General features: G+C 36.3%; 1 protein-coding gene across 2 annotated transcripts; it reads right to left on the reverse strand.

The window, feature by feature from the left end:
- Nucleotides 1-203: 203 nt before the first annotated feature.
- LOC106072979 (uncharacterized) lies at nt 204-23,321 on the reverse strand. 2 transcript variants are annotated; one of them, XM_056029057.1, is made up of 10 exons: nt 23,151-23,321; nt 21,573-21,647; nt 19,577-19,741; nt 16,260-16,433; nt 12,887-13,096; nt 9,241-9,465; nt 6,954-7,088; nt 3,684-3,821; nt 3,019-3,153; nt 204-1,022 (listed from the first exon to the last, which is right to left on the reverse strand). In XM_056029057.1, the coding sequence occupies exons 1-10, from the start codon at nt 23,194-23,196 to the stop codon at nt 922-924; spliced, it is 1,404 nt and encodes a 467-aa protein (XP_055885032.1). In that variant the 5' UTR covers nt 23,197-23,321; the 3' UTR covers nt 204-921. The 2 variants fall into 2 exon arrangements, with proteins under 2 accessions (XP_055885032.1, XP_055885031.1); XM_056029056.1 differs by having other exon boundaries at nt 21,573-21,704.
- Nucleotides 23,322-24,475: the final 1,154 nt, after the last annotated feature.

The raw sequence follows: 24,475 nt of genomic DNA on the forward strand, positions 1-24,475 counted from the left end.
TAGAATATTAAATAAATAAAAAAGGAGTTGTGTTTGTAATTAAAATGTAACAATAAAATTTGGTATATTTTCAATCAAAATATATTCAGAAATTGTGTGTCCATTAAATCTTATAAAACACTAAACAACAAAAATAATAATAATAAGATTGCATTAGTTTTTTTTTTTTTTTATTAAGATAAATAAACTGAAACACTGACATTAGATAGATAGATAGATATTAAAAAATGTACCGTTACGATGCTTCCCATACATTGTTTGATTACAACTAAGAACAAACCCCATAACAGAATTAAAATATTTAATTAATACAATACATACATATATTAGACATAAATAAATAACAGCACCAGGGACCAAGTTTTTTAAGAGAGAAAGTAGTGAATTAAAATGCTACGAAAATAAGCGACCGAGGCTCGAACCTTTGACTCTGGATTCGACACCACAGCCTAGCGATGACTCTGGATCAGAAGAATGATTTTTTTGGACATTCCGATGGTCTACGGGTTAGGTTGGCGTTGGTGTCGAATCCAGAGTCAAAGGTTCGAGCCTCGGTCGGCGCATTCCCTTATTTTCGTAGTATTTTAATCCACTACTTTCTCTCTTAAAACTTGGTCCCTGGTGCTGCTATCCATTTATGTCTAATATATGTATGTATCACATTTGTTTCAGCACCTAGCTTCAATTCCATATTTTAATAAAATATAGAAGAGTGAATAAGATCTTGTTAAACAGTTCTGTTTCCTTATGTTATCATATTATTAGGAGAATAAATTTACATTTATACTTACAATGTTTATGTACAAAAAATAGTGTTAAAATTTACATTCTATTAGTAGTTTCGTAATTTCATTTTTTTTTAAAAACATTTATGTATAAAACAATGATATTGTTCACTTACTTATATCACCAAAGTTGCCTTTAAATCCTGGAATGCAGGACCGTCAAGTCACAAATACACTGAGAACACTGTATAGAACACGTCCCCTTGTGGTTGGAACCAAAACATGTTGCGAAACACGCTTATGGAAGTATTTATAGTTTTTAAAAATTAAAAATATATTCGGTAATCTATTTCATATTCTTTAGGGCCCTAATTAATAGTTGTTTAAAATCTTTGACTGGTAGCACCAAACTGTGTGTTATATTGTAACGAGTAAAATGTGAAATGCATTGAATAATTTCTTTATAAACAATACTAAATATACATTTGATTATACAATATAGGCCCAAATTTAACTTGAGATGGAATAAATAAATCTAGTGCACGTTAGTAATACTATAAAAGTGATATTTTGAAAAAGAAATTTAACTCACTACAAAAACATGTCATTTTCACTCTTAGCATTCTGAAGTCGTCTGTCCTACCTAAGACCGCTGAGTAATAATACGCTTATCTTGCGTCATTCACACTGCATTGCCACCAACCAATCTCTAACTTCTTCTCACTGTCACCATAGAAACTCACACACACACTCCAAAACATTCACGTACTGTAATATCACTGATTCTCACACTTACCGTGGACGACAAAATACGAAAATATAACCAGCTGTTATCTTCCGTGCCTAAAAAAAACTAAGCACCTTTTTACAATTGGAACCGCTTTAGTCAAATTTAGCGAAAAAAAATTATTCGCAATTTAAAGCCGGCATATTAAAATGAACAACATTAACTCTTTCTCTCCTAACTAACGATACCAGCGTAAATTCCTCCAGAATGTGATAAATAATTACGGAGAGGAAGAGTTAAACTTAATTCCGTTTTTAGTACTATATGATTTATTTTTTGTGGGTGCATTTCTTCTTAGCCCAAAACTTTCTTTTGTAGACACTGTATAAAATATTATTGTTTGGTACTATAAAACCGAAATGTCTAAATATGTGATTTTGCTGTAAAAGTGTATATAAACGAAATGAAATGTAGATTTAACTTTATTATTTTGTCTATTAATTGTGAATGAAAAAAATAAAAAAAAAAAACAAATAGAATTCTTGGCTGAGAGAGAGTTACCAGGTCAGAGTGATAAAAAAAAGGTCATAGAAAAAGACTATGAAATACTTAAATATTGAATTACGAAGCATAAGAAAAGTTATCGATTTGATGTATATCCCTTTTTTTTTAAAGGGTGGTAATGGGAAAAGCTAGAAAAGTAAATCTCTAATTTAATGTCTAGAGAAATGTGTTTTTGTGTGGGAGGTTGATATGAGCGGGCCGTTATAATTCAACGTAATAAAATGTAGGGCCAAAAATCTGTTACCTGAGAGTTAAAACGGGAAGGGATGGTCTGGCCAAAATATTACGTAAGTGTTCGATGCGCAGGATGCAATAACGAAAAGAGCTCCTGTCGAAACTCATCAGAGATCTTTTGAAATATTTAAAAAAAATGGCTGAATGGTCGATGAATACTAGAGATTGTATACAGGACTTCTTACCTTAGGCGTATGGTGGAAGGGGTTGGTAATTAAGTGATACTGATAATCGAATTCAGGGGTTAAACGAAGTTATAAAAGGTATAGGTGTCCAAGGCAAAGTAAACACTATCTTGAAGCCTGGGACCAAATCAAAGGGGCGTAGTGGTGGGGGAATGTTAGAGTCTTTTATACGTTGTTATTATTTAAATTCTATGACAAACACAAATTATATATGTTAAACATTCATATACGATACACATATTTTATAGAATATACGAAATTAGAAAGCTACACAGGCTAGACATTGTGGATAACATAAAACTTTTCAATTATAAAAACTATAAAACAAAAATTTAATAATAATGACCTGTATATCAAAACATTTATTTGATTGCATTTAGTTATGAAATTGATGCTTTTTAACTTATAATTTAATGTCTTCGAGTACCATGTTAAAGAATGAGGGCAGTATTTTAAGTGACTGCGCAAACCCTTTTGAGACCTCCAATTTTCGCTGTATCATATGAGGACAAAACATGCGTCTTCTTTTAAAATCTGTCTTTTTGTATAACAATTTTTACATTGAAATCTACCTTGCACTTACGATTATTGCAATAGTCCCCGGTGTAACCAGGCGTGCAGTCTGAGCATTTTCCAGTGATATAGTCACATGTAGCGTTTAAACAATTGCTTGGACACGAGTTGGTACAATTTACACCGGAGTAAGCTTTGTTACATTCTGAAATGTAAAATTTTAAACGCAAAAAAAAACCAAAAAACAAAACAGTGGGTGCGTGGTTAAGCCTTAAGCTTCCTAACCGACAGATTTTGTTTCGAATCCCGGTTAAAACTAGGATTTTGAATTTTCAGAACATGCCCCATTAAACCCTTGTTAACCATTTTGACATAGACATGAGAAGGTGAGAAAGGGGTTCCTTACTGTTCCTTACCTCAAAATAAAGATAGTTTAGCTCCGAAGTATTTGTTTAATGATTTCTTTATATTTATAACTAGTATAATTAAAGTAACGAAAGCAATTTACTATCCTGGCACGAGCCAAATAAAGCGTAGGATAATACAAGAAGAGAATTTATTTGCTAACATTGTTGGTGCACGTATTTATTTTGACAGCTTTTAATGACATGACGCAAAGACAATTTTCTTGTAAGGATATTTATTTTTTTTTCTATTATGTAATTTTAACAACATAAATATATGGTAACAGCTAACTGATGTTATAATTAATTAAATTATAATAATAAGTCTTACTTGTAGTGCAATAAGGAAAGTCTTGATATCCCAGACATCCAGACAAACATAAGCCAGTGAGTTTATCACAGGAGGAATTATAACAAGAGACGCTGCAATGATTCAAACAATTCGGTCCCCATTGTGTAGCTTTACATTCTGTGAATTGTTGGATAGTATTTGGTTTACTGCTTTAGCTAAATAAATACACAATTTAAAATATCTCATTATATCGAAGTCACTCGTGAAGATCAGATTCTAGGTTAGGATTGTATAGACAAATAGCTACTATTCAATACATATAATTTTATTTTTTTCTTGACAAGCTAATTGAATAAATTCTCTTTGATGTTTTTAACAGTGTGTTATTCACGTATTATGCATGTGTTACAATACCTCTATTCAAGTCAGAAACCTGGAAACTGAAGAGTGGGCGGAAGTTGGAACCTGGAAGCTGTTCTTAAAGAAAAACGAATCAAACTATTTTACTAAAAGTTCAACAGTTGATGTACATCGCTGAGAAATTAACTACTTGCGTGTTGGCCACATAGAGAAAACTCTGGTTAGAATGTTATAATTATTCAAATAAAAATTAGTAATAAATTTAAATTTGGCTAGAGAACTAGATCTAGGTCTAGATCAAACACCCCCGAGTACGCTACACTGAGTCATCGCAGCCTTTGTTTGAAAACGATCGCCGGAGGAAGTGGTTAAATAGGAATTAAAAGAAGATTTCTGTAAAGTGTCTAAGAGATTGTGAGAGACATTGACTTGGACCTCTTTTAGACAGAGCGGTTTGTTCAACCAGGCTCGCAAGACTACAGTGTCAATAGCCTTCGCCTCAACTCCTTTGACTGTAAAACATATTGTTACGAATCTCACTATCCAGGCTCACTGCATATTGCACCAAAACGACACCACCAACTTAAAGAACTTGACAACTCTTGGCTTCAAAATAACGTAACAGTTTAATGTCAATAAATAACAGCCAATACTGTACACTTGGCAGCACGTAACACAAAACTGTACAAATATCTCTCCACCGTATAAACTCTTGCACTGGTCTCTCTGTCTCGTCTCGGACTTGTTTTTTTTTTTTTTTTGTTTTTTTTGTTTTTTTTGTTTTTTTTTGGATTTGAGGCACATCGGCACAATTTAGGCCATGTCGTGCCTGCAGTCCCTTAAGGACTACTTCTCGGACTTGTACTGAGCCGTTGTAACGAACTGTAGATCGGGAAGTTGTGACTGCCTGGTCTCTGATACCTTTGCTCTTTATATAGGGTCCCTGCTGGCCTTCTAGAACCGGACAGAACGTCGCTCGACCATTCTGGGTGGTCAGATGACTACATCCCTCGTGACACTCCTGAGCTTTGTTCACGACGTCGATCCTTCCCGAACCATCATGTTGACACTCGTCACGGTTGACCGCTCGTCTAGCGCTGGCCTGGGGCGATTTGCGTCGGCTGACTACACACACACACCACTACCCCCATCTGTGCCACCACCAGGTTTATTACAATATCTAGTAAAGGTTTTGTAAGGACTTGAAAGGACTGTCGCTTTTTCGGTAATTTTATAATGTAAGGCTTTACTGATTCAAAAAACTTTATAAATTAATGTGCATGAAAATTTTGCGCATCGGCTTTTTAAGATAAGATAATAAACAGACGTTATTTCAAAAAAGATTATTACGTGCGAGCTTGTAGAAATCCATTTTAACCAATGACATAAATTCTGCCAAGTCACTGGTTTACCTGGCTGGCTCAGGCAAACTATGTCATGCGCTTAAAGCACTAGGGAAGAAAGTGCATTTGTACAACAGTCTCTAAATGAGTATCAAGGCTTTGCTTATATTTTGACTTAAATCTAATACAGATTATATTCAGATTCTAGATTTAAAAGTTTATCTAGACCTAGACGTTAAGAGTTCAAAATCAGCTGTTTAGATTTGATCTAGTTCTAGACGTCTGTATAATAAAATTGCCATTTAATCAATAAAACAATTACTGGCCTGGTGGATAGAGACGTATGAATATAAATTCAAAGCACGGGTTTAACATCCGGCTAGACCTAAAACTTTTTTTTTTAATTTATATATTTTTTTTAATATTAAAGTTGTATAATGGAGTTTTTTTTAAAATGTATAATAATGTTTTTTTAGTCTTGAAATAAAGGTTCGCTACTGTAATGGTAATACAGCCCAAGGACGCGTATGACTTAATCATCTTTTTTTTTTTTTTGAAGTACCGTCTGTATTATATAAGATAAGATAAGATAACTCCGTTTTTTTTGTCTATTGGGACACGATAAAAGTAAGTTTTTAAATCAATTTCACCTTTATGAAGCTGGCGGTGGTTAACTATTTCTTATTCTCTATGTTTCATGTAATGCTTTAAAAGTGCAAGGACCCTATCTACTGAGCTTGCACAACTAAATTCAGTTCAGCTAATTTCTACATAAGACGCGAACGGCAATCTTTTTTTTTTTTTTTCAACTCTATTCAAGGCTTAACTTCGTAGAAAATTCTAAGTCGCTGGGTGGCTTAAGCCTGTGTGGACACTTAAAAAATTATAACTGTCAAACTAGAGAGTCCCCGGTGTAGCTAACGAGCTAGAAATTCTTTTCTCAGCCATAAATGATTAAATTTATAGGAAAAATCGTTGGAGCCGTATCCCGGTTCCAACAAGGATCTATGAAGTTCTCACTGGAATAGAGGCATTCTAAAAAGATGTTTCTCACGAAAGTAACACTTAACTAAAAACTTAAATTAAAAAAAAATTATGGCTAAAGAAAATGAGGGAATATAATTAGTAGATTTTTATTAAGACCTGTCGGACTAAGTACCGAAGCAAACACGAAAAGAAAAACCTATTGGGGGTCACAAACGCTTGAAATCTACGTACAAGATGGTGCCGGGACTCCATTGAACATTAGTGGAATGAGTATTGGATTTTTCATCATGGTCAAGAACTTTTTTAGCTTTGAAAGTGTATTAAATCTTTAATAATTATATTTAGGATACCGAAAAATCTACACGTTTTTCGCACTACATATAGTAGAATGAAAAAAAGGTCATGGTGAATATGAAATGCACTCTTATAATTAAGAATAACTAGTCTTAAAACTATTTAATCATAGAATTTATTTTTATAAAAAGTCAAAAATACATAATTAAATGGCTTACAGTAAAAAGTTAGTAAAGTTCGCTTTTCAGACCTTGTGGTCTACAGGGCAGAAGATGTAAAGACGACAAAAGACAAACAAACAAAGAGAAATAAAACACAAATTTACCAATTGAACACTGTGGTGGATCCGTGTAACCAATACACAGTGTGTTACACTTTCCATGTTCTGCATGACAGGACGAACTGCACGCAGATTCACAGACATTCCTACAATTTAATCCCCAAAATCCAGGAAGACATTCTATAAAAATTATTTATAAGACAAGTTATATTACTCGAGGTCCTTTGTAAGGATAAACTAGTCTTGCTAGCTATATCTTATATTATATAATTTTTTTTCGGAAAAGGAAATTGAAAAATTTTTTTTGTAATTTTGAAATATACCTTTAATTTTTTTTTTATTTCGCACCTACATTTCATCCCCTGCCACTTCATCCCCGGTCATTTCATCCCGGGTCATTTCATCACCTGGTCATGTTATCCCCCGGTCACTTCATTCCCCGGCTTTTTTTTTTCATCGCGCGTAGGTTTGGTGTTTTCCATATTGAATGACACCCCAAAATGACAAATTTTGTCTCTATATTTCCGTATATTTTAAGGACTTTTTCGTATATTTTGTAATTTCGGGAGATTTTCAGGAGATCCTGGTTAATCGACAGGAGGGCGCGGGAAATCTGTTTTAAGTTATAAAATGGTTTAAATTAATAATTTATACACCTATGAAAGTGCGGGTCCTATGAAAGTGCGGGGCCCACTTCGGTCGCATAGGTTGCAATAGCCTAAGGCCGGCCCTGCAAAATAGCGGCATATGCTAGGCCGCCTGTCGACTAGTTATATATATATATATATATATATATATATATATATATATATATATATATATATATATATATATATATATATATATATATATATATATATATATATATATATATATATATATATATATATATATATATATATATATATATATATAGTTATATATATATATATATATATATATATATATATATATATATATATATATATAGTTTCACTATGTCTTGAGTGATCATTGATACGACAGAGGATTTAATAGGAAAGCAGATTGTGTAATTGTTAAAGAAACAAATTCTTGGCTAGCAATCATACTACCCCCATTCTACACAACCTTAATATGTACATGACATATATCTAAGAAGTAAAGGCAGTTTGTCGTTGTACTGCCCATATGACACCTTCGTTAACTGTTAGTCAGATAAACAAATAATTTGTACATCTGCCCCGATAGATACCAAGGTTTTAGAGCGATTTCTTAATACTCATATCTGACCTCTCTGTTGAAGCATTATAAATTCACCTCTTTCAAACCACTGTTAGTCTCAAACACGTTTTCTTTATTCTACCTAATCTCTCTCTCTCTCTCTCTCTCTCTCTCTCTCTCTCTCCATATATATATATATAATATAATATAATATAATATTATATATATATATATATATATATATATATATATATATATATATATATATTATAATACTCTTTATGGCTCAACAGTTTGGACACCAAGAAGTAAAGGAAAGATCACTCTTCCCGCAAATCGTATTAGAGTTACCCCACGTAAAAACAGAGGGGGGGGAGGAACAAGTCATCTACTCTGTTTTCACTAAATAGCAGGGCCGGACATACCCATTTGCTGGGGCCAAGTTTGGATAATAAGTGAAAATTAAGAGTTCGTATTAGAAAATAAATGTGTCTATGCATTCATTCTTCAAAAATTCATTCTTTTTTACTACTTACAGAATACCTTTACGAGCCTTGCGTGTAGCAAAGTCATACAGTATATCATAAAAATTATGTTTCCAGCATAGATTACGCTCAATAGCAAGAATTACCAAATGTTTCAATCAATCTACGAGAATTGTTGACCTCAAGTTATTCTTCAGTAGTTTGTGGCGCGAAAAGCTTCTTTCGCCAGATTCCACAATTACGGGTATTGCATAATGCTGTTTTTTTTATCGCGCGTAGGATTGGCGTTTTCTATGTTAAATGACACCCCAAAATGACAATTTTTTTTCTATATATTTAAGGAGATTTGTATGAGTTTTCAAAAGATTTTAATAATTTTCGAAGATTTCTAGGATTTTTTCGTACTTTTTTGCAATTTCAGTAGATTTCTAGGAGCTGGTAAATCAGGAGGCCGCGGGAATATGTTATAAGTTATACAATGGTTTAATTTAATATTTTACACCTTGAATTAGCGCGGGTCCTATCAAAGTGTGGGGCCCACTGCCTTGCATAGGTTACAGTACCCTATGGCTGGCTCTGCAAAATAGCGGCGTATATTACGCCGCGGGCCGGCTAGTAATAAATAAAATACTTAGTATTTTTTTTAAGAAAAGAAATTGTTTTACCTCCAAACGCTTCAAATTCATTGAGAGTGACAAACGGTACGGAGTCTGAACCAATTATATTTTTCTGACTGATTCGAACTGCAGCTCCAGCACCAGCCTTCAAGTTTAACACTGTGTAAACAAGTCTCGTTGGCTCTGAATTATTTTGATAGCTATATATGGTCAAGTTGCTGCTGTCAAGCATTTCGAGAAGAAAACCTTTCAAGCGTTCTTGTTTGTCATCGACTAAAAAAAAAGAAGACCTTTTTAGAAATGGACTATGTAATTTTATATTGGATAATTTTATTTTTATAAAATAAACGATATTTAAATCCAACTTGGGTTATATATTCTTAAGAGTAAATTTGACATTTTGGAAAACAAAATTCAGCTTGCAAATTCATAGACAAAACCCGAGACAAGTATATCGAATGATTTAATCTTAAAATTTGAAATTTTGTATATCGTTAATTAGCCACACTAGGAAAACTATTGTTTAACAGGCCGTATACTTTTTTAAAATTATTATTATCTAATAATCAAATTTGGTTTGGAGCTCAAGACATTCTAAGTCTGGAACATTTACTTCAGCTGGTATTCCCTTAAGGCGCAGTGGAGTAGCTAGGGTATATGGTGGGAAGCGTGGTCGTCGAGAGGCCAAGTGCGCTTGGCTTGGCTACCTAGAAGGGGCTCGAGGTTCGATACCCGACTCGGGCAGAGTTGTGTTTACTGAGCGCCTAAAGGCAGCACGGAAAACCAACTCTTAGATACCCCCTCCTCCCCACTGGTCCACAAATGAGATTGGACCAAAAGCGCTCTGAGCATGCTATAAACATGAAAGTAGCGCTATATAAGAGCTATAATAATAATATAATGCCCAGAGAAAGCTCCTCGTGATGCCCCCCCCCCCCCACTTCTAAATAAAAATGCGAAATGACTTTTTTTCGACCAGCACGTTATAACCAAGCGCTTAAGGCTTATTTCAGTTATTTTGTTGAGGGTGTCATAGAGGTGTGCTGAAGTCGATAAAAAAGATGTGTAAACGGTCCAGTGTACCGAAAAATGTTACTGAATAGATTTCAGCTTCAGCCTGACTTCCAGCCAATTTCAGAGAATGGTTAGAGAAGGTAATAAATTAAAATGATGTCAATGAAAGAATACAGAGTTTGTACCCCGTCATTATTGGTCCAGTTTTGTAATGTCAGGAGAACTGAAAAAAAAATCGAAAAATATTTGTCATATTATCATGCAATATTACAATAAGTTAAGATGAAACCTGCGAACTGAGCTTTGGAGTAACCAAATGTGCCCCAAAAGAAAGTGGGCGTCTAAAAGTGCGTTGCCTTCAAAGATTGAAAAAAATCTATAGTCAACTTTATTGAACCTGGTTAACAGCTTACGTTTAATTTAAGAAAGAACATAGGGGATTAACAAAATGCTAGGACCGATTTGTACAAATACTCCTTCTTCCCTAGTGCTATTAGAGCATGGAATGGGTTGCCTGAGCTAGCCAGGAAAACCAGTGACTTGGCAGAATTCAAGTCATTGGTTAATATGCATGACTAAATGCATGACGCGTAGGACGTAATCATCTTCTTTTTTGAAGTAACGTCTGTATTATATAAGATAAGATAAGAATGAGCAAAGTAAATTAATTTCTAGTAAACATTTCAAATTCAGTAGTTTGTCTTTTTTATGTATGCATAATGCATTGATTTATTAAGAAAATTTATCCGTAGTTTGATGCCCCTCAATACTGGATGCCTCGTGCGGCCCGCACCACTCTCAGATGGGTAGCTACGCCACTGTGTAAGAGGTATATATATGTATGCCTCTTTATATATGACTCTTTCTGTCTCGAAAGACAATTAATGCGCCCTGATGAGTCACTGGTTTAAGTTTTGCGGGCAGAACCTAGTGTTGCCAGTCAAGCTAACTCTGAAGCAAAAGTTCGTGCGTGTGTATGCATCTGTTTTAGGGGTAGCTGAGAGGGCAGCATTTTTTTTTCTATCTCTTGACTAAGGCCGCTTCATTTCTTTTGCTCTTGTCTCACTCCTTGGACTCCTCTCTTGGGCTATTTCCTCCCAGATACGTTCTTTGATGCCTGTGGTTCTCATGTCTTCTTGCAGACATCTCTATAGGCTATAGTCTATGGGCCCTTGAACGTAGTTTCCACTGGTATTTCTGAGTCGTGTTGCGCCGGGATCTTGGAGCTCTTGGAGAGGCTTATAGTAAGGCTAAACTCTTGACAAGCAGCTGCCAGAGAATACAGAAGCTTCTGTAGTCCTTCCAATGAAAGAGATATGAGTTTCACATCATGTAGAAAGTGCAGGTCCAAAATGTATTCAATGAATGTCATCATGCACCACAAGTGGCTGATAGTACACAGACCAACGTGTAAGATGTCTTCATTAAGAAGGAAAGAAGAACAGAGAGAGTGAGAAAAAGAGAAGGAAAGAGAGAGAGAGGGTAGAGACAGAGAGAGAGGGAGAGAGGAAAGAGAGAAAGAAAGAGAGGAAAAGAGGAGAAAAAGAAAGAAAGAAAGAGAGAGGGGAGATGGAGAGAGACAGGAAAAGAGAGAAGGAAAGAGGGAGAGGGAGAGACAGGGGGAGAGATAAAAGGAAAGAGAAAGAGGGAGATGGAGAGAGAGAGGAAGAGAGAATAGGAAAGAGATAGAGGGTGAAGGAGAGAGAGGGAGAGAGAGAATTAAAGAGGGAGAGGGAGAGAGAAAAGAAAAAGAGAAAGGGTAGAGAAAGAGAGAAAAGAGAGAGAGAAGGTAAGAGAGAGTGGGAAAGAGAGAGAGAGAGAGGGTAGAAACAGAGAGAAAGAGAAAGGACAGAGAAGGAAAGGGTGAGGGAGAGGAAGAAAAGGAAAGAGGGAGTGGGAGTGGGAGAAAGAAGGAAGAGAGGGACGGAGAGAGAGAGGGTAGAGACAGAGAGATACAGAGAGATGAGAGAGAGAGAAAGAAAGAGAGAGGGAGAAGGAGAGAGGGAGTGAGAGAGAGTGAGAGACAAAAAGGAAAGAGAGAAGGAAAGAGAGTATAGAGAGATAAAGGGAGAGAGAAGATAGAGAAAAGGGAAGAGAGAGAGGGAGAGACAGGGAGAAAGGAGAGAGAGTAGAGAATGAGAGAAAGATAGAGGCAGTGAGAGAGAGGAAGAGAGGATAGAGACAGAGAAAGAGAGACAGAGGAGAGAGAGAAGGAAAGAGAAAAGGAAAGAGAGCGGGGGAGAAAGAGTTAGGGAGAGAAGGTAGAGATTGAGAGAAAGAGAGAGAGAAGAAAGAGAAGGAAAGAGAGAGAGGGTAGAGAAAGAGATAAAGAGAGAGAAAAGGACATAGAGAGTGAAGAGACAGAGAGAAAGAGAGATAGAAGGAAAGAGAGAGAGAGGGAGAGAGAGGAGAGAGAGAAGAAAGAGAGAGAGAGAGAAAGGAAAGAGACAGAGTAATAGAGAGATTAGAGAGATAATATAATTAAATAGAGAGTGAGAGAGAGAGAGAGAAGGTAGAGACAGAGAGAAAGAGACAGAGGAGAGAGACAAAAGGAAAAAAAGAGAGGGAGAGAGAGTGGGAGAGAGAGAGAGAGAGAAAGGGAGAGAGACAGAGAGAAAGAACAAGGAAAAGAATGATGAAGAGACTTATTACAAATAATTCTTGCTGCCTTAAAACTCACTTCTATTATATAACACAAATTTATTAATTTGGACTCGTTGATCAAAGTACACTGTCCACGTTGGATTACTATCCCATCTGTGTGTATGACTGCAACCACCCAATAAACATGATGGTATGATTCTACCATCAACAGCAAACTTTGCATTAAAGCCATCTGAATAATAGCTTGATGATTGAGAAGTTTGTTGAAAGAGAGCAAAATTACGACCTGAAAAAGAAATTATTTATCATTTAATAATTAACATGTTAATAATAATAATAATAATAATAATCTTTAATTTGTCTTACAATTAGTACATTACACGAAACAAAAAAACATTATAACTATAAGAAACCAAAGTGTACATTCACACCAGACTCACTCATAATTTACATGTGACAAAGTTTATACCAGATTGTTCTTATTTAATGATTTGATTGCCAGGGGAACAAAAGAGTGTTTGTGTCTGTTTGTCATTGCTATCGGTGTCTTGTATCTCTTTTGTGATGTTAAAATCACAAAATTCTGGCACAAAGGGTGATTCTTTATTTCGAGGATCTTGTTAGCTTTTTTATAGATGTTTGTCACAAACAACTGCCCTAATGGGGTTTGTTATTTGCCAATGACTTTACCAGTTTTAATTTAAAGACACAGACATCTAGTTGTTTTTTTTTTTCTCTAAGTTGTGAGTGTATATATATATTTATATATATATATATATATATATATATATATATATATATTTATATATACATATATGCGGCCCTCCATTCCCAAAAATGTTATTATGCGGCCCTCGATGGAAATAGGTTGCTCACCCGTGACGCAAAGTGTTGTTAAGCGGATCCCAGAGTTTTACTTTCTAGCTGGTAATTCTTTTTTTTAGGTTCAGAGATTAATAAATGAACTTAATCTTTTTCAGGCTATTTTCATATTGAGTGAGTGTTTTCATAAGCTTTCCATTTTCGGAAATGCGAAATGATTTTTATTTCTCTCTTATCGTCATGAGAAACCAGGTGAACGATTTCATGGGTGTTATTTTATTGCTTGTGTCTTAAGCCCTTGTCTCTTTATCAAAATTAGTTTGGGATGCTAACTAATGCATTAATTCTTAATTTGTACGTTGTACAGTCTGTACAGGCTATTCCGTTCGTTTGAATGCCTATACACTGTATACATACAAAATAAACAACATAAAAACCAATCCAACAAATAATAGAATGAAGAAAATGATTTTAAAAAATAAACAAAGCTTATCTAAGGGAAGAAAACGCTAACAACTACCATTTTTCAGAAAATTACGCGGTTTATCTCTCTTTGTGCTATAAAAACGAAAATCAATTAAATTAGTACTAAATGGTTAATTTCTCGTTGGTTCGTGTATATTTTTAGCTATAAATAATTATGCAAAATTTCAACTTCATTGAACAATGAGAAGTAGGGGAACAATGTGTTAAAACGCAATAACAGGCCTTTATACATATATATATATATATATATATATATATGTATCATGGGCGTAGCCAGGATTTTTTTTCGGGGAGGGTTTTGGGATCCCCCCCCCCCCCGGAAATCCCCCCCCCGACCTCCCCCCCCCCCCCGCGCGAAAAAAAAATATATACATTCTGACCCATTCGGAAGACGTTTATTGTTTATTGTAGACTCCCCGCCCTTGCTAGCAAGGGGGTCTGGGGGAGTTCGCAGCGCACTATTTCTGGTATTGAAAGCCAACAAAATGCATATTTCAAAAACCTAATGTGCTATTCTTACTGACTTAGACCCTCTCGCGCCGTTCGTCGCATTTTCCGGCAAGCTGTTTCCGCAACTCTTATTTAGCGTAATTCATTTTGTCGGAGAACATGTCCCGCAAAACCTCATGCGATGCTCTGTCATAACCTTACTAAGGATTCGACTCCCAGTTCGGCATATGATTTCTTTGATTTAGACCCGATCTCTATGACTGACTCCTAAAATCTGTCTTAGCCATCTTTGTTGAGACACATTTAATGATTTTCAATTTCGGCAGAAGACTATTCACATTTAATTAATGGAGCCCAAGCAACTGGTAGAAATTTGTAACCTTTCTTGACTACGCTCTTGGAATTACATGCCTGTATTTCGCTTAGATTTTATATGGAAAAGGAAAGTTTTTTCGTGAAATCATCTGTTGAGGGGTTTTAAACTAAAAAATCTCTGGGTTTTTTTTTTGTTTTGTTTTTAATTCAAAACCCCATTTAGCTACGATCAAAGAATTTGGTGACTGTAGTTTGCTTTAAAATAATATTGAAGAAAGAGGTTTTCAACTCTAAACGCTCTGTAGGGGAATTTTAAACTGAAAACCATCTGTAGGGGTTTTAAACTTTAAAGAAAAAGCCATCTGGAGGAGGGGGATTTAAACTCAAAACCCCTTTGGCTACGCTCATAGATTTTATAGTGTGTAATTTGCTTTTTTTTTTATATTGAAGAGGTACTTTTTAGCTTCAAACCCCAACTGAAAGGGGGAGGGAGGTTAAACTCAAAACCCCTTTGGCTACGCTCATAGAATTTTGAGTGTGTAATTTCCTTTTTTTATATTGAAGATGGGGTTATCGTAAATTTTGGATGGGGTTTTAAAATCAAAATCTTCCTCAACTGTGCAGTTGGAATTTGGGGATTGTTGTTTGCATTTTTTTGTGTTTTGTTTTATAGAAGAGGGGGATTTAACTGCAAAAACCTCTGGTAGGGGGTTTAAAATTCAAAACCCCCTGTAGGGGGTTTTAAACTCAAAGCCCCCTGGTAGAGGGTTTTTAACTCAAAACTGCCTCGGCTGTGCTGTGGTAAGTGATGATTTAGTATTAAAATCTCACCTAAAATAAACAAAATGAAAGCAAAAATCAGTCACTTAATTCCGTGCCCCCCCCCCTTAGGGGGGGGATTTCATTTCGGGGGGGGGTTTGAACCCCAAGAACCCCCCCCTGGCTACGCCCATGATATGTATATATGTAATTATTATTAAGGTTGTTATTACGTTTTGACACGTTCTTCTCCCATTATATATATATATATACACATCTCTCTTTAAGTAGCTTATATTTCGAAATCAAACAAGACAATTATTCATCAAAAATCAATTCAATAATGTTATACTATTTTTGATTGATTCATGTCTCGTCAGGTTCATGGGATAACTGTATAATGTTTTACTTTTGATCCGAAAATGGGAAAATGGAAAAAAAAAATATTTTCAAACTTTGTATCAGACAGAAAGACGGACAGACATAATGAGTTTGTATTAGTTTCGTAAAAATGTATCTCAATGTACCTTCAGAGTTAATATATTTCCTTCTGCTGTTTTAAAAAGTGAGTAATAATCTAAGAAGAAAACTGTGAAAAAAAAAGACTTTTGTGTTACCTCCACTGACAAACAGAGTGCAAATACTCCCTACAACGTCTCCTTCAAGTTTTAATGTTGTCATGGAAACGTTGGCATCACAAGCAATGTCCAGCGTTGTATCGTCCACAGAAAAGATTTTCGTCTTTTGACAAAGTGCATTGTTTAAACTCAAAGTAATGTTTCTATAGGTGGCTGTGGAAAAAAAAATACATACCTAAAGGTATTTAACAGATGAGTACCTGTTTAATCGATTTCAATGAATATTTGAATATCAAGCTTATAAACACACAAACAAATCTATCTATCTATCTATCTATCTATCTATTTATCTATCTATCTATCTGAAAATTTTGCGGCGTATCTCCCTTTCTGTTAAAAAAACAAAAGTAATTAAATTAGTACTAAATTGTCTATTTCTAGATAGATTCGTGTATTGTTATCGACTATAAAAATTTCAACTTAATCGTCAATGGGAAGTGCAACGTGTCAATATGTTATAAGGGGAGGTAATTTATATATATATATATATATATATATATATATATATATATATATATATATATATATATATAAATATATATATATATCATTATGTAGCATTTATTCCCTTATTTCGAAATCAAACAATATATATATATATATATTGTTATAAACCTGGTTGTGGCACAGAGACGGGTAATGGTGTGAGTGTAGTCAGCCGACACAAATCGCCCCAGGCAAGCGCTAGACGAGCGGTCAACCGTGACGAGTTGCGACGGTCAGCCGAGACGAGTGTCAACATGGTGGTTCGGGAAGGATCGACATCGTAAACAGAGCTCAGGAGCGTCACGAGAGTTGTAGTCATCTGACCACCTAGAAAAGGTTTTGTACGGAGCATTACGACGGTTCAGTGCGGAGTACTGTCAAGTACAGTTGAGACGACTGGCGTCTTGATTTTGGTCTGCGATCGAGTCCGACACAACGAGCCTAGTGTGTGAAGTCAGTCCTGAACTGTTGAACCCAGTGCAAGCCCGGAACGAGACGGAGAGGCCAGTGCAAGAGTTGATACGGCGGAACAGTGTTATCGGAGAGATATTTGTACAGTGTACGTGTAGCCAATTGTACAGTATTGGCTGTTATTTATTCAACTATTAAAGTGTTACGTTACTTTGGAGCCCTGAGTTGTCAAGCTCTTTAAGTTGCTGGTGTATGATGCAGTTTGCAGAGAGCCTGGATAGTGAGATTCGTAACAATATATATATATATATATTGTTATAAACCTGGTGGTGGCACAGATGGGGGTAGTGGTGTGTGTGTGTGTAGTCAGCCGACGCAAATCGCCCTAGGCCAGCGCTAGACGAGTGGTCAACCGTGACGAGTTACGACTGTCAGCCGAGACGAGTGTCAACACGGCGGTTAGGGAAGGATCGACGGCGGTCCAGGAGATTCGTAACACTGGTGTCAGAAGTGGGATCGGATTGGAATCGGATTGGATCGGATCTACTATGGCTCGTCTGAAACTGCTGTACGAACTTGAATTCAGAGAACTGAAGCAAAAACTCCGTGATCGAGATCTGAAAACGAGCGGAAATAAAGAAACCTTACAAGCACGCCTAGGAGATGACATTTTGGAAGAAAAAGAAGATCCGGACACATATCTTTTTGAAGTAGAACCTAACAGATCAATTCCAAGATAGATGCCATGAACACCAAGATAGCCGCTATGAACCAACGCATACCTGCTGTGGAGGAGAGAATCATCATCTCAGACGCTCGTTCAGATGCTAAAACCAGAGAGCGGAGCCTTGGTGGTGATCACGAGGACCCATTGAAACCTGACGAAGCCGTTGAGAGACATATGCAAGTCGAGAGATACCAGCCAGGTCCGAACCTAACAGACGTTGGTCCAGCTGCCAAGACTGGAGAGGAAAGTCCTGAAGGTGGTAAAGAGAACCCAAGGCAGTCTGAAGTTGACGTTGATGGACATTTGAAAGACGAAAGTAATCGACAGGGTCTGAAACCAACAAGCGATTGGCCCGTGACTGAGACGAGAGAGAGAGGTCCTGATGGTGGTGAAGAAAGCCGAATGGAGCCTGAAGCCGAAAACAAGGGACCTTTGCACGAGGAGTGTTACCAACCTGCCCCAAAAGCATGCCCTCCAGACAAGGCTGAAGATGATGACCTGTCCCACAATTCCCTGTCCTTTGGATTTGAAGCCCATCCCAGTCCTTCTTCGCAAAGACCTATGAAGCCACCTCTTTGGTCAACAATCTTGGTAATCCCTGCCCTTACATCCTATACCTCTCCATGTGTCAAGTGGCTATCCTCAGTACCGACAGACAAGAGAGCGATGCAACCAAAACGTCACTGAAACAAGAGGACGATCAACTGGAGGAAAAGAAGAAGGCGGCGTTTGCGTAGTCCAACGTGCATGGTGATTCAACCAAGAAATAACTGCAGCCACATGAAGACCAACTGGCGGAGAAGAAGAAGAAGGCGACTTTTCCTGAGTGCAACATGGATGACAATGCGCTCACGACATCAATGCAACCAGATGAAGGCTAACTGGAGGAAAAGAAGAAAACGTTTACTAAATTCAACATGGGTGGCGATGAAAGCACGACGTCGAGGCAAACAGGTAAAGGCCAACTGGAGGAGAAGAAAGAAGCTGACTGCAACATGGATGGCTCCATCAAGCTCAAAAGGCAAGCCAACTGCCACTGATCGACCCTCGCCTGCAGCGATGAAACTTTACAGCCAATGTCATGATGTTGATCCTGTCCGGGACGGACAGATCTAAGGAGGGGGCAGTGTTATAAACCTGGTAGTGGCACAGATGGGGGTAGTGGTGTGTGTGTAGTCAGCCGACGCAAATCGCCCCAGGCCAGCGCTGGACGAGCGGTCAACCGTGACGAGTTACGACTGTCAGCCGAGACGAGTGTCAACACGGCGGTTAGGGAAGGATCGACGGCGGTCCGGGAGATTCGTAACAATATATATATATATATATATATATATATATATATATATATATATATATATATATATATATATATATATATATATATATATATATAAATAAATAAATATATATATATATATATATATATATATATATATATATATATATAATATATACAGAGAGAGAGAGAGAGAAAGATAGATAGATAGACAGATAGATTAATAGATAGATAGATAGATAGATAGATAGATAGATAGATAGATAGATAGATAGATAGATAGATAGATAGATAGATAGATAGATAGATAGATAGATAGATAGATAGATAGATAGATAGATAGATAGATAGATAGATAGATAGATAGACGATGGAATTAGATGTAATAAAGAATACTTTTATTTAATAGCTTGATCCTTAACCATGTAAATGGAAGTGGTACTTTCCAAGTCAATAAAACAAACAGTGGACCCACTCGCTGACCACAATCTTGTCTTGATGAGTTGGAGCGTAAAGTTTCTAAACTTTGAGGTAGTATCGTTGCGTTAATGACAACATCACCTAAAAAAATAATTGATCGTTAATGTATAAAGCCATTGTTCTGTAAAGCTATGTAATGTTTTAAAAATTATTTTATTATGTGTTCAGATTATTCTCCAATATGTCGGTATGATATTTTATAAATCATTTCTTTCATTAGGAGGCGCAGAGGCTTAGCGGTATGGCACTTGGTTTCCGAGGGGTCCTGGTTCGAATCCTGGTGAAGACTGGGATTTTTTTTTTCGAGATCTTTGAGTCCACCCAGCTATAATGGTTGATCTTTGAGCTGGGCTCATGACATCATCGTTAGCCGTAGACCAGATGTACAATCATCATCTGCCCTTAGACCGCAAGGTATAGCATTTGTAAAAAGTGTCGCAAAATATAATTGTCGAAGTAAAAAACTGTAAACTGCATGATTTTTTCGAAACAGTAATTTTCATAGTACTAAAAAATGCAGGAATCTTTTCCGTCCAGGATTTTGGTTCCTTCATGTCTATCTATGATGCTAATTTTAAAATGAGATAAACACAAGGAAAGACAATAACCAGTGCTAGGCAATACGTTTCAGGCTTTGTTGTAATACTAATTTCATTCAAGAATCTCTGAACCTATAAAAAGAAGTAAAACTAGAAAATATAACTCTGAATACTGCTAAACATGACATAAATAACATAGAGGGCTTGTTCAGTGTTATGACATGATTAGGCATGTATTCAGAGTTATTTGTTTCGGGAATAGGGTAAAGTTTTACTTAGCGACAATGACGTAAAGTTGGTTAAAAAACAAGAACGCTCTAAGTGACGCTAAAAAGAAGACGCTTCGTGTAAAGCAGTAGAATAGATATACGGATTTACGGAAAGACATTGGACGGATCCCTTTTTAAGTATTAAAGTATTCATGATTGTTTGATACTAGCGTCGACTACTTATATTGATTGTTTGGCATTTCGCCGGTGTTCCTGATTTGGTTGAAGGTTACCTCATGATCATTGCATTGATTACATTCAACACCGCGGAAGAGCCACAACATCCCTAATAAAGAATCTGAGGCTTACATCAGATATTTGATAATTATATTTCACTTCAATAATATAACATAATATATATGTACATATAATTCCACCTTTGTGACAGATATCAATAGCCACCACTTTAGTTTCTGTTAGAAAGTCATTGAATTCAATGTCATTATTCATTATTATTAAAAAGTCATATTCGAAATCTTATATTATCCTACTATCATTTGTGTTTTTTTTAATCGGATGTATCTTTTATGTAATGGATGTAAGCACTCCACTACCTAGGAAATGCTTCTTAATGGCATGCGTCTCAAATAGCCTCTGACAACCAGTCCAACTCCTGGCCTTCACGTGTGGCTCAGATATTGAGTCCGGCGGAACTGCTCTCACTAAAAGGAGAAGGAGCAAAGGTGAGTAACTGGCGCCCTAACCAGTACGACTCGGGCAGGAGGGGCTCGTTGGCCATGGCTGGCTACCAACCTAGGAAAAGGAAAACTCTGAATTTCTTTTTCCTTGCAGCTATACCCAATCATGGGAAAGGCTTCAGCCCTGAAGAAAAATGAGGAGCCGGTTACCCTAAGGCAGTTTGCAGCACCCAGTGCTACACCATAGCAGAACCTGCGACGCCGCTGATCCCAAAACAGTATCGGCACTGCCGTTCCTTTGGATACATCAGCTGCGAGGAGAGGGGGGAACTGATGTGTGGGCAACATTGTTCCGACCAAAGCTAATGGCCAGGCATTCATCTCATTTTTTGCGACTGAAGGAGGCCATAGATCTTTTATATTGAATAAATATTTATTAAAAACACAGTATGGAAAATATACTCACTGTACTGACAGCCTGAACCAAACCATCCATCACTGCAAGACGATCCTATACAGTTACCATTAGAGTCACATGATCCTTTGCAACGGCAAGCATATTTACATGACGACGTATAGTTGAGTAGATGACAAAAATCTGTTATAAAAAAATAAGCATGAAACAAAACAATACCATAAAAATAGTGTTGTAACTGAAGTGACGATAAGGTTAAAAATGTGTGCGATTATCTGACACATGTAACCACTGGCGGATCTAAGTAGAGGGGCGGTAAAGGCGATCCTCACATGACTGATCCCCTTCCGCCAGATCTGAACTAAATCCTCCCCCACACTGTGTCATTTTATATCTGGTTATGGAATGCTTTATCCCAAGTAATCACCTGATCGTATCACAGGTAATATTCTTGTGTTATGTTTATACCAGTAATCGTCCTTGGTTAACCAATAAGCAGAATCTTTTAGGGGGTGGGGAGCATTTTTTGCCCTAACCCTATCGCCTAGTAAACCCTAGCCCTATGTATAAACGCACACACAGCATATATAATTAAGGCCTCGAGGAAACAGTACATTTTTTTTTTTCATTTTCGATTTACACCCGATCTCTATAACTGACTTCTAAAATATAATGAATAGTTTTGATGAAAGACACACCATGACACTTCAATAAGAACATCGTCCTTAAAAGCTTATGCTTTTATGTAATTAGTGCTGTGGTTCTTACATTCTTTTTGTTTCTGTTTTTTTTTCAAACAATCTGTTAATAATTAATCTATTTATAAAGGTCATATGTTTTCGTGGCCCACGAGGGTGTCATTTAGCCAGCAGTGACTTTTCCCCCAACTAATGTCAAGTAGACTGAGCTGGGTAGACTCAGAGGCGCCATAAGGATCCTGGAATTAAAATCCCAGTCTTCACCAAGATTTGAGCAAGTCAACTCCCTGTTAAGAGAAAAGGGCTTTACCACTCAGCCACCGCGCCTTGAGATCTATTATAATTACTGAATAAAAAATACTAATGAGAACATTTCGCATTGGCATCTTTCGTTTAAATCTTGATATTATACATTTTGAAAAGATTCTAGACAGGTTTGATACATTTTACATTAAGCTGCTTTATTATGTATGCATTGAAACTTTATTTGTTATAAAATAGAAGAGATCGAAATTATATGTTAAACAAAAAATCTATTTTGAATGGGTTGTTCACATCCGTCATACAACATCGGCTTTGGCTCATCTCGTAGGGCTCTTTCGTGTGACCATTAAGCCTTATTTCGGGGAGACAATCCCGTCCACCAACTTTACAGGTTGAAGTAGCTTTTTTGTTTTTTTAAATATTTTTCTACAAATACTTTTAATATTAATAAATGAGCAACATTTGTATATGTACATATTTTACGCAACAGTCGACCCAAATCTAATGGATATATATTTATGAGCTGTTTATTTTTATACCATGATGGAAATGAAAAAGAGTTTTATTTAATTTCCATTACTGTACGATGTATTAACGTCTTACGACAAGAGGAGAAATGTACACTATGGACTATTACCAACTTTTACCAACTATTTAATTCATTTACCTTGGCTTTGCACTGAAGCTATGGTTATCAAGAGTATCCACCACATTATTGTCTGTTAAGATAAATCCACACCCTGCCAACATGCCTTTAAAAATATGAACAAGTGTTTCTATTAAGTGAACATCGCTCTCTAAACATACTGTAGGTAACAGCTAAATGTGTCTCATATTCTTTTTCCAACCCACTAAACATCTAAAGGGCAACACGGAAGTGGGATAAAAGCTTATATACATTCTATACTTCGGTTGACGTTAGTTCATGTTATTCACGCTATTCAAGGGAAGACACCTACCATGGAAAATCGAGTTTGAATGGCAAATGGAGTTAAAATGGGTTTTCTAAGTGTCTAACGAAAGCACGGTACGGAAACCTTCTCTATTAAACATAGGCGGAGGAAGACACAAAAAATGTACGATTTGGACGCCACGCTTAGAATCGTGTAGCTGTGTGAGAGGCTACACCTTAACTGTGATGTGCTTGTTCAGGCTGTCTTGAGGTCAACTCTAGATGACTTGAATTTCAATTAATTACTCTGCAAGCGTTTGAGTTTTATTGTTCGGGTGTATTCAGTGTAGTTGATCAACAATACAGAATAAACAAGACATCTATTTAACAAGTAACGAGACGTAGTCAACGCTGACGAACAATTTATCCTATGTTTATTCTCAGAAAAGGCCACAGTAAAAGTCTCTGTCAACTAAACCCGTCGTTACCCTAGAGGATTCTATCACTAACTGATTTTCCGGTCTCTAACCCAACATATCCCAAACGTCACTACTCCCGTTCAATATGCGTCTTCTATGGTGCGTCGCTAAATAACTAATCTATAAATAAGGTGTCTAACATATTAAGAATCATGTAGCTGTGTCAAAGGCTACACCTTAACCTTGTGTGTGAGATAAACAATATTATTATTTATGATTAAATCTTATCCAAGATGTGTAGTGTTAAATGTTTTTTTCTTTGCCAATAGAGACAATTGGTTATAACATATTTGTTACTAGATTTTTTTTTCTACAACTTGTCCTGAAAGTTATACTGGATGATGTTGTTAATGTAGAAAGCGTATATAAATTCTGTCTGTCTGTTCGTGTCTGTCTAGTAGAACTTTTTGGAGACGTTTTTCTTCCAAGCCAAATGTCGGATAAATTAAAATTTTGAACAATTATTTCGTGTATCAGGTAAATAAGAATCAATATATGTATATGTTGAATTAGTGCCAGAATTGTATAAATATAGAGGGCTTTATAGTTATCTATTGTTACCCTAACCCTAGTTTTAAAAATTAAAGCGTCGAGCACTATTTCTTTTCGTTGTTTATTACC

Source organism: Biomphalaria glabrata, chromosome 5, assembly GCF_947242115.1.
Source record: "Biomphalaria glabrata chromosome 5, xgBioGlab47.1, whole genome shotgun sequence".
Classification (NCBI taxonomy): Eukaryota; Metazoa; Mollusca; class Gastropoda; family Planorbidae; genus Biomphalaria; species Biomphalaria glabrata.

What these genes read in the sequence shown, in the direction of transcription:
- LOC106072979 (XM_056029056.1), bottom strand. Translation starts at nt 23,196, where the DNA reads ATGTGGTGGATACTCTTGATAACCATAGCTTCAGTGCAAAGCCAAG. An exon ending in AGCTTCAGTGCAAAGCCAAG is followed by an intron (nt 21,705 to 23,150) that starts GTAAATGAATTA and finishes TTTTTATAACAG; the next exon opens with ATTTTTGTCATCTACTCAAC. An exon ending in GATCAAGCTATTAAATAAAA is followed by an intron (nt 16,434 to 19,576) that starts GTATTCTTTATT and finishes TTTTTTCCACAG; the next exon opens with CCACCTATAGAAACATTACT.